General features: G+C 46.5%; 1 protein-coding gene across 1 annotated transcript; it reads right to left on the bottom strand.

Moving 5' to 3' along the window:
• Positions 1-1,229: 1,229 nt before the first annotated feature.
• LOC142559303 (uncharacterized) lies at positions 1,230-7,537 on the bottom strand. Its single transcript, XM_075670920.1, has 3 exons — positions 7,101-7,537; positions 4,562-5,477; positions 1,230-1,592 (listed from the first exon to the last, which is right to left on the bottom strand). The coding sequence occupies exons 1-3, from the start codon at positions 7,535-7,537 to the stop codon at positions 1,230-1,232; spliced, it is 1,716 nt and encodes a 571-aa protein (XP_075527035.1).
• Between the last annotated feature and the right edge of the window lie 3,520 nt (positions 7,538-11,057).

Here is an 11,057-nt window from a genome sequence, read left to right as displayed (position 1 = left end):
ACGAGTAAGCGATAGTGATACAAATGTGCGAATACCCTTAGTCGTCTCAGTGTCACACTGCAGATTGTGTAGAAAATAACTCATTCAAAATAAGAGGTCGTGATATATCATCACTATCTAGATTACAAGATCTGTTTTAGCTACGAATGAAATAAGCATTGCAGAATTTTAATCTTTCAATTGAACCTTATATGTTCCTTTCTTGTCTGTGTGTCATGACAGTATTGATGGTAGTTTATGTTTGCGCATTATAATTATCTTCATCTCTTGCGGTCTCTTTCTTTTGTACTATATATACATAGAATAAGAAGAAAGTTTGAACGACCACAACACGCACTTTTCACCGCCATTTTTTCCCTCTGACTTGTGGTAATTTGTGTGCCTTGAATATAAAGGCGTTACGCAAAGGAGAATGCCATTAGCAAGTTAATTAATTAAACATTATTTACCTGAAATAACATGCATAGTTATGTCCTACACAGCTACTCACTGGGTGGCCCTGTGTGGTAGCACAAGAGAGCACCGAGAGATAGAAAACGTGACGCAACTGTGCCGATTTTCCGCATTATGACGTCATGGTATACAGATCTCCCGAGAAATGAAACCAAATGTATTCTGTAGACCAGCTGGTATGAAACATGTTCTAGGTTCGTTTGGCGCTGTTGGTATTTTTTTTATATGGTACATGCCGAAAACATTCGGTATGTACTCTCTCCCCTATACAGCTGTCAATGAATAAGTAAGCAGACCATCTGGAACCAATCGGGTTGTCTGTTATGTCATCACAAGATTATAATTGTGTATGAAAAACGGTAAAGGTAGTATTAGGATAGTAATCTTTTGATACCCCATGTGACTGGAATACTATCCAAGACGATATTGAACATCTACGATATATGCACCTTCTGAGCTTGCGCGTTTTATACTATCAAAGCAAATATGTGCCACATAGAAAAATCAGTCTGAGCTTTATAATTAAGTCATAAGAAGGCTAGCGAAGCCCGTACCAGGAATCTGACAAACTTAACATCTTCATTCCAAGTTGCTGTCGAATTCCTTTTCAGAAATCTATGAAATATTCGTGTTATTTTCAATTTTTTTGTTTATAGATAGCCTCATTCGCTTTAGTCGTGCTGTGTTAAACGAACTATACCGTCAAGCCCCGACCCCATGCAAACGGGGAAACAAAAAGAAAAGCTGCTAGATTGTTTTCACCGACCTAGATTGGCTCAACGTGACACGACGTCCGCTATTTTCAGAAAACTTCGAATGTGAAGCCAGCAGTCGTGGCCAATGTCGGCGATCTGAAGGCTCCTGGCACCGGGATGACTCAGGCACTGCACCGCCTCCTTGACGACACCAGTCATCGTCATAAATTCGTCAATGCTACTGCTGCGGACGCGAACCAGGGCGCTGCGGATCCTCTTCTTGGCTTCGGTCTTAGTGACGTCAGCACCTTCCATCACCCTTTCGAGGAGACGCGGGTGGTCACGCATCAGCTCGATGGCGCGCGCACCCTCGACGCCATTTTGTTGGCCCAGCACGAATTCTGCAGCGTCCAAGACGGCGGACGCGTTCTTCCTGGCCACATCCTGCGTGCACAGAGACGAGCCATGGTTGGTAAATCCAAAGAAATGTAAGCCTGCGAAAGTAAAACGTTCCAAGCACTTCTGTAGTATACGCGAAAGTGGAACTGAAGTGACTAGCGCGTGGAATCGATAAGGAAATTGGAGGTAGCCGTGCATATACTATAAAAACATAACGCGACGTCTCGATCGTAGCATCGCTTGCTTCGTCGCAGAATTAATCTCGTAGGTTGCCGATATGAAGTCGACGCAACGTGATTATGAGCATTTTAACGTTAAGCGCCGTGCAGTGCAACCACATGATTTCACATTGAGCAAACAAACATTACAGGCGAACGTCATTGTGGGTGCAGAAACAGCACCTTCATCATCATCCACCATCATTATAATCATCATCATCATCAGTCTATTGTTACGTGATCTGCAGGACGAAGGTCTCTGCCAGCGATCTCCTATCACCGCTGTGCGAGCTGATTGCAAGTGTAGCTTGCAAATTTCCCGATTTATTCACCCCACCAAAGTACGTAATATACTCGTTCACAAAGTTTTGGCATACGTGTAGTTGACGCAAGCTTCCGACGTCGTTGACGAGCGTCCTGCCACATCGTGATGGCCGTAGTGCGTTACACATGCCTCCTCGGAAATGCAATGGGCCGTGAGACTTGGGATCTGCTGACACCATAGCTTGCTAATGTGATTAAACATTAAGCAGATGCAACACCGGTCAACGCGGTAATTTGAAGCATTTCCCGTTTCGCTCTCCACAGACACACACGTATATTATATATATATGCTTGTGTGTCTATGGTATATATATATATATATATATATATATAAATGTACAACAGACAACGAAGCCAAGGAGAGCTTTGGGTACATTAGTTGTAGTTGCAATGTAGAAAATAATCAAGAATAAGGGGAAATGAAAGCGGACGAAAAGGTAACTTGTCGCAGGATCCACAACGCCAGCACTACGCATGCGTTGGGCTAGCAATTGTGCTACAGCCACGGTTATCAATCCGGCCACTAACTTGGGTAACCATATTTACTAGATCTAGCGCCGTTGGAGTGTTAGCCAGCACCACTCGTGGTGGCCGGATGTGTAACATACCCCCTTTTTTTTTTGCCCGATGGCGAGGGTCCCGAATCTGGCAGCCTTGATGTCATTAGGTAGCGAAGGTTTATTAGTCACGTGCCTACTCACCTTAGATCACGTGTTACGTGACGCTGAACATGTTATTAAATTCGAAATATCTACACTCACAGACTTTAGCATTCTCAGACTCCCCTTGTCGAAGTAGCCTACGTTTATTTAGTAAACTGCATGGCTTTCGAGAGCTTTATATTCGCAGTTATTATTCCAAAGGCTAACGGTAACCTTTTTTTTTTGTACGCGACCATTCAACGTTTTAGTATTTAAATATACTTCAGGTAAATTTGGTGAATCATTTTTTTTGCTCATTTATTTTGTGTAAAAATGACACCGTTTGTATTTCCTTCCTTCGTTAGCAGAAAGTCTTAGTGCAACGTCAAGTTACCCCAGCGTGGCTTTTGAAACGTCTTACCAACTTTAAATCTGCTTCCATCGCTTCATTAATTTGGCTTTTGTGTCAGCATGTAGTACGGCGGTGAAGGAATCGTTGTGTTATTAAAACGCTTCATGATTTTAAGGCTGGGTGACTCGTTTCGAAGTTCCCGCCTGAGATTTTCAAGTAAAGTTTGCAGCCAACATCTTTCACTACAACTGATGCGAGCAGCGAAATAACGGAGTGCGACCCTTCGAGATATGCGTGCGACGCTTGACACTTAGACGTCGCTGTTGAGAATCGTCATTGGCGATGCTATATAGGTTGTTTTCCACCAAGAACATTAAATTTCGGGGGAAGTTTTATGTTGGTTATGTACTTTGTTTGAGGCTTATCATCATCATTGTCACATAGGGCCTCTTTTGTGACGACGACGCTGTTTTCACGAGCACGACAACTTGTCAAGGACACCGCCATCTTGTCAAGAACACATTGTTTTCCAGTGCCCACGTAATGTAATCTTCGCACACTGCAATGCTGCTCCTTCTCGCCTACGAAATGCATGAGCATTTTGCACTCCCTTGAGAATCAGCCTGGAGCGTGAAGCCTTGCACTAATTACCCCTCACCGATGTTCTGCGATTACTTAGTGGTTAGCGCGTTCGACTCTGCATTTTACATTGCTCCAGTGCCACGGAGTTCAGATTCCAGTGTGGTCGGCTGTGGAGATCCGTAGTAATCTTTTTTTTTTCTTCGCGCTTAGGCAAATGGTGAAGCTGGGGATTACGACGTGGCTTGGGACGTCGAATGAAAAAATAATCGTCGTGCCACACCGAGCTTCCAGTATTCCAGCTTCCTTCTCGCATACCTCGAACAAGCGTCTTTACGTGAACGAAAGGGAAAAATCAAGTTCAATTTGAAGAAGTGCCGGAAGGAATATGGAGACTTAACGATGCACTTCATTATATTAAAGGTGCAGGCAAAGAGACGCGCAGTGGGCTGCAGTCTATGCGGCAACGACCAAGCAAAGCTTACTGTCCGATTAGTCGGCACCAAGATAAATTCCGTTAAATCGCACGGAGTCTCCCACTGGGAACTCCGACGAGTTCATCATTCAGCTAACATGTGAATCAGGGATAATAGGTACATTTGTCTGCGCCATTTTGTAGCCTTAGGTATTCTCGCGACGTCTTTTATGACAGCATTTACCTTTCTAAATTTGTAAGTACTCACAGTGTTCAAAGCAATGTTGTCAGTTTCTATACATATGCGCAAACCATCGAGTATTCTGGCGTTTATGACGCGCTATGTTAGTGAAAATCAAGATTTCCGCCTCGTAACTTTCCTAGAAATATGCATGTGGACAGTCCTCTGCTTGCACTGTCTAGTAGGTTATCACTTTCCTTGTTATGGCGAAGAGACAAAAGAAATAGTTAAGACTGAGTCATACCATGATGTCCGCCAGAGCACCTTCCATGTCGTCGGCTGCTTCGAGGAACGCTTCGGCGACGTCTACAGAACAGTTGCGCCCCAAGACTTGAAACCACTCGTAAAATATGCAATCAGGACTCACGGAGAATTCGGTCAGGCGGAGGCTCCTGTTAGCGCCTCGCGCGAGCACGTTCAAGTCGTCGTAGGACAGCTGCAAACCCTCGAGGCTGACTCTGACCAGCTTGGTGTTAGAAGCGAGAGCTGACACCAGTTCTCCCTCGGCTTCCCGAAGCTCCGGGCTTGTCCTAAGGACACCCGTGGGAGTCAGCTTTATGTCTACCTCAGTGAGTGCGGTAGAGCCCCTCATATATGCTGCCAAGGCGGAATATTCATTGAGTTCGCTGCTATAGCATTGAACGCGCAGCGAAGTTATGTGATTGCAACCACTGACAATGCGTAAAGATGGGATAATCAAATGCGGGATGTCGGCAGTTCCGATGGTTGCATTGCAGATTTGTGGGCATTGCTGCAGCTGCCTTGTGTTGTCGTGCGCGCATTGTCCCTTGATGACAACGCGGTCATCGAGTCGGCGCTCCCGAATAGTTCTGGAGACGCTGTCGAGTCCGTCGATGCAGGGCAAGGTGTCGACGACCACCGTCTTCAGTGCCTTGTTGTCCGCGACTGCACGGAATAAGGCGTGGCACTCTGCTTCCCCGAAAGTCCGCATGTCGATGCAGAGCCGGTCCAGTGTCGAGCTCTGTTTCTGCAGGGCTTGGCACAAGGACTCCATACACTTCTCGGCTTGGGGATCGGGAAGCGGGATATATAGACCCAATTTATGCGCAAGACATTTGCAATACGTTGAAGGAAGTCTCAGCCGCCGTAGTGTGGCACTCCGTGTGATGACTTCGGCGAAGAGGGTGACCGTAGTCATGCTGGAAGCACATAAGGAGAAAAATATATTTGTTGAGAAATTATGCCACTAGTAAAAAGCTATTTAGAGCTCCAATCCATTCTAGTGCAAGAAACAGAAATCGACATTTCTGAAGGTGTAGAAGACAACTTATGTTTCAAGAAATGAGGACCACACTATATTCCAAAAGATCCACAAGGTGTCGATAACTATCGCGTCAATAAAACAGCGTAAATGAAAAAAAAAGCAATTTGATATCCATGAGGTCATATCGAAATGACAAGCTGAGGTTCCGGCACAAAATTCAACCAGAAACAAGTTTGGCCTTTTCTCTAGCGGTGCTCATCATTTCCTTTCGCGATTACTAGCAGTCATTTGAAAACGATACGTAGATACGTAATCATACTCACTTAAAAAGGGCGTTTTCGTGTCCTTTAAGAGCAAACTAAATTTTCTCTAATGACCGTTCACTGCTGTCGTCTAGAGAGACGAATAAAACAGGAGCTTGAATACACGACACCAATGGCTATTTTAAGAAATGACACTACAAAATCCGAGAAAATGACTAAACTCGCAGTGACGTAAATCGCGTTCATAGGCACGTAATTTCCAATCGTATTTCGACATCAAGGAGATGCAGGAGGTTTCACGCGAACACTTTCAAAAATATTTAAAAGTTGCCTTTGGCAGATATCACCATTTTAGTTCATGAGTTGGTCTACACTCGAAACGGCGGACAATAATTTCACAAGAAATTGAGGTGCAAGACCGACTAATTAATACGAATTCACTAATTAAGTTTTTAACTAATTAGAATATGGCCCCTAGTGCAATTTACGAATTCTAGCCGTGGAGTTCGCAAGGCGCAAATACTTGCAACGAATTTTCAAGATGACACCAGTTTCGAGATATAAATTCCCGAACTTGGCGAGGAAATGCATTGGCATTCCAGCTAAATTCCTAACGAAACGTCGTTTCTTGCGCTGAAGCACACAAGTAACTGCAACGCCAAATGCATTTTTCCATTTCTCCGATTTATATATCGAAACTGGTGTAGTCCTGAGAATTCGTTCCAAGTGCACCCGCCTTGCGAAGTCCACTGCTAGAATTTGTAAATTGCAACAAGGGTCATAAGATAATAGGCTAGAAAGATAATAAGTGAATTCTTAATAAGTAGATTTTGGATTTCAATCTTTTGTGCAAGTAGTTTTCGCTGCTTCGAATAGACCGGCTCATAAACTAGAACAAAGTTATCAGCTACAGGCAACCTTTAAAAAATTTTGTAAGTGTTCGCTGAAGCACCCATGTGCGCTTTAATTGCAAGCCATGAGGAGTGATATTGTTGAAAAAATCACTGTTATCTTAAATAAACTCTATATGTGGGCCAAATATACGAATAAGCATTTGTTCGCTGAACTCTCCACAATTCGAAAGCTCGCTACAGCGCATGAAATACAATAACATAGGCATTACGTTAAGTTGTGTCCATTAGATTACAGGTGACACTAAGTATGATACTTATAATGTTGCTAATGACATTTTTGGCATTACAGGACGAATACGTGCTGTGTAGCACGTAATACGTGCTTCGATATGCCCTGTTGGTGTACCGTCGGTTTGTGGTGCAATTATATGCAATACTTACAATCTTACGGGCGCCATGACGATCTCTGCGTTTAGTTCCTCCAAAGTATTCATCTTGCAGAGTGCATCGACGATTTCCCGCAGGGCCAGGTCCAACCCTCTGCGATAAATGATCGTCGATTTGAGAGTCAGTTTTCGCAGCGCGCAGCCTTCTTTGGCGAGGTATCTGGCGAACAGCGCGTTGGAGGCTTCGTCTCGATAGCGGAACACGCAGTGTGAGACACCGAGTTCAGTGATGCTCTTGTTTTCAGTGAGATCCCGGATCAGCCAACACGCATGGGTATCGGTCATGTGAACATCTGACATGTCGAGTGTTGTGAGATGATCCAAGCCTAAGCCGAGTGACTTTCCAGGCATGGCCACGTCGACTCCCGCTTCCTCGTCAAACTCGTTGACCTTGAGGGCCACATTTCCACGCTGTGGAATAGGATTGAGCATGTCGAGGAAGATACCGTCGTCGCGAGGTGATGATATAATTGTTGGGCAGATGGTAATGCTCGTCAAAAAGCGATTGCGATTTATTGCTTGAAGCATCGAGGCACGACGCATCCAAATGGGCTCGAATTTTATCGCTGTGATGCAGCGATGCTCGGCAAGTAGACGCTCGGCGAGATCCAGTGCCCTCTCTTCGCGCGAGACTTGCTCAGGGCCGCATGCAGCGTACCGGCAAGCGCGTGTCTGGCTACACTCGATTAGGACGTCACCTCTGCTCTCTCCTCGCCCATCTTCCGCAAGCTCAAGGAGAGCACGTCGAAGGACCTTATTTAAATCCTGACGGTGTTTCATTAGGCTGCAGCTGGCACCGTCCTTCTTAGTGCATGGGATGTTCACTGCGTCCCAGTCGATGCTGACCCGGTCGGGTGCACATTTGGTGAAGAGCGCTTCCGAGGATTCAGACATGCTTCACCGGCCACTTGTTTAGCGAAAAACTGTGCTGCCCACTGAACGCTGTCCTTCAGTTGTCGCACGTGGAACCTGCGCGTAGAAGATAAAAAAAGATGAGCGACTAAACCGGTGCTTTACTATTAAAGGGACCCTGAAACGCTTCTGACGATTTTCTACAAACGCACTGAGTCGTTAGAGCAGGCCCTACTGATCATTAGTTGACACATCTAAGTGCTCTGCGTAAAGCGTGTAATTTATTATAAGGTTTTAAAGATGCACATCGCTGCCGATCGCAGCACACTACTTGGCGGAATTTTAAGCAGCCCCTACCCATATGATGGAAATCGCCCATATGACGTCAGTAGGGCGAGCTATCCGATTGGCTGACCAGGGCGCGTGATCGATAATTTTTCCAACTTTATGGTAAACAAAGGACCTTCGTAATCGCTGGGATGTTATTTCATTTGTTTTTATAAAAAGAAAGTAACATGAAGAGAATTCACAAGAAGAACTTTTCAGTACAATTAAGCACTTCCGGCACACAGCAAGTGTCGTCTGCTTGTGTTACAACGTACTCCATTTTGACGAGAGCTGCGCCGTCAGTGTCGGTCTGTCTTTTCGCGAGCGCTATGGTTCGACTTTGTTGTGTTGTGGACTACAAACGTAGCGACTGGCAATATGTCAAGATGCGACATCCTGTCCCTCTGCAAGGCAGCATTCGAGCGAACTGGCTGCATCGCATCGGACTGCCGCTATCCGATCGGCGCCAGGATTTGCGCGTTTGTGGCCGTCACTTTACACCGGAAGATTACGAACGCAATAGCGTATCGCGAGTCCGGTATTTTGGCAAACGCAAGCGCAAGGGGACAGGGTCTGGCCGCTTGACTGTGCTGTAACGGGATGAGCCATGAGATGAGCAGAAGGCCAAACGTGAATGGTCTGCACGGTGCAGCCACCTGGTGGCGCAGAGTTCAACCATACACAGTAGCAGCAACGAAGTGTATTCTTCTTTGCGGCTGGCGTGTATTATCGCAGGAGTGTAATCATCAACACGTTGTTTTTATAAATGTTTAAAATGTTTTACACTTGGTTAGAGCAATATTAGCGCTTTACTTGGCTGGTTAAGCGCTGCGCCAACAAGTGTCTGGACCGTGCAGACCGATCGGGCCGGTCACGTACGTCTACGCTAAAGTTGTTTCATCAGCTTGAGTTTATGCCTCCGGTCATGACCAGCTTGCCTGTGGTTACCGGAATACCACATACGTTCGGCGCTACGACAGAATGCTCGCACCGCAGGCTGCTTCGGTAGCTCTCGCTTGGGGTCGACGGCCAAGCGGCTATCGGAGAGGTCTCGCGCGGGCGGGCTCCAAAACAACCGGAAGTGGACGATGTGACGTTGCATCGTGACGCTGAACCAGTGAAGGCGGAGCTTAGCCCCGCTCGCTCGGAGAATGAGTTGAGGAGGAAAAGCATGGCTAGGGAGGAGGGTAACCTGTAATTGCTTGTAGCTCCATTAATACGTAACGCTTCACTTAAATTGTGGTGCGAATGTTGTACTTAAGCAGTACCCTATGCGTCTACAAAATTTGTCCGAACCGTTGCAGGGGCCCTTTAAAGATGACCAGCGCGTTTCGCTCAAGGGATGTTAGTTCTGATGCATAGCATGTTTTGACCACAAAGAGAAAGAATATCGCCAACCATTGGCTATTTATGTAAAAGGCAAGAAACGCTGCGAACATTGGGCGGTGTTACTACTCGCCTATGTGATGAACAAATCGTATCACGCCGCCAAAGCCACGGCGAGCGCCCTGACGTTCGCAGTACGCCAAGCCGCCCACAACGGTTGAAAAATTGTCGCAGTTTCGCCGGAAAGGCGAAGCTACGATTGCGATAGCAAATTAGTGGATAGTTGTACGAAGTAAGGATAGTAGTTTTAGCAACCGTATATAAACCATGAACATGCACTTACTAAAGAAAATAACAATGATAAAATATGTAAGCCTGACTCAACGAGGACGTAGAAAGAAGCAGACATCAACAGACAGCTCTGTCTTTGTGTGTCATGTGCTTTCTGCTTCGTTGTTCAGTCGCGCTTACACATTCTCTCATGGATTGAAACCAACAAGCCCGCCAACATGTTTTAACCCTGTTAACAAGCACGGCGTCAGGCGCGCACAGGTAAACATGAACAAATCTTGCTCGATGAGCGCGGAAACTCGCTGTCAAAATGCTGGAGTGGGGAATCGCGGGAGCAGCAAACGAATATATCTTCGTGCATCTATCGCTTCAGTGGGAACAAAACGTCGAAAGCACAGCGCATACGAAGCCACCCGCAGTACGCGCACTTTGCAAACATCAAGGATCGCTTTGAAGATGAGGCCCACGTGGTTGCGCACTTTCGCCCCGTCGCAGATCGTTTCAAGACACACGAGCACCGCCAACGCGTCCCTACGGCTTCCATCAAGGGCGTCTACTATGGCGTCCGCCATTCGCATTGGTAGCGCCGTAGTAGACGCCGCGGTTGTCTCCACTCTCTGGAGCGGCGAGCGAGGACATCGAGGCACCCTAGCAGCCGCCGGAGAACACCTACCCCTTTCTCGCCTGACACCCGTGCCCCGCGCGCGTCAGGAGAGGGCACGCTTCCGGCTCGCGTACCTCGCTGGCGCACGCGAGGTGCTGGATATAATTAAGCTGGAACCGCAGGGCGCACTTTCCGCGAGCGAAAAACGCGACTCGCGGCAAACGCTCGCGTTGCCGCCGACGCGCGAGCACCCGCACGAAAAAAGGGAGCGGCGCTTTCGCGTCGCGTTTTCCTTGTTGCCAGACAACACAACTCTCGACGACATGAATTGTCTCTGTTACCGCATATATAATATGCCCTTAAACTTACAGAACATTACAATAAAAATAATCATAGTGTAATTAGACAGCGAAATTTTTGTCCGAACTGTATTTATCAAGCTTAGTTTCAAGCAGCAAGATTGTGTGCGAAACTGCGGCTATCTACCTTCCGCATGCTGAGAGGCCTCTGCTTGTTTACAACCAGAGTTTCTCACTACATTACCTAGAGGGA

This window comes from Dermacentor variabilis, chromosome 10 (genome assembly GCF_050947875.1).
Source record: "Dermacentor variabilis isolate Ectoservices chromosome 10, ASM5094787v1, whole genome shotgun sequence".
In the NCBI taxonomy this organism is placed as follows: domain Eukaryota; kingdom Metazoa; phylum Arthropoda; class Arachnida; order Ixodida; family Ixodidae; genus Dermacentor; species Dermacentor variabilis.
The sequence above is the reverse complement of the archived record's forward strand: the minus strand, read 5'-3'. Positions and strand labels throughout refer to the sequence as shown.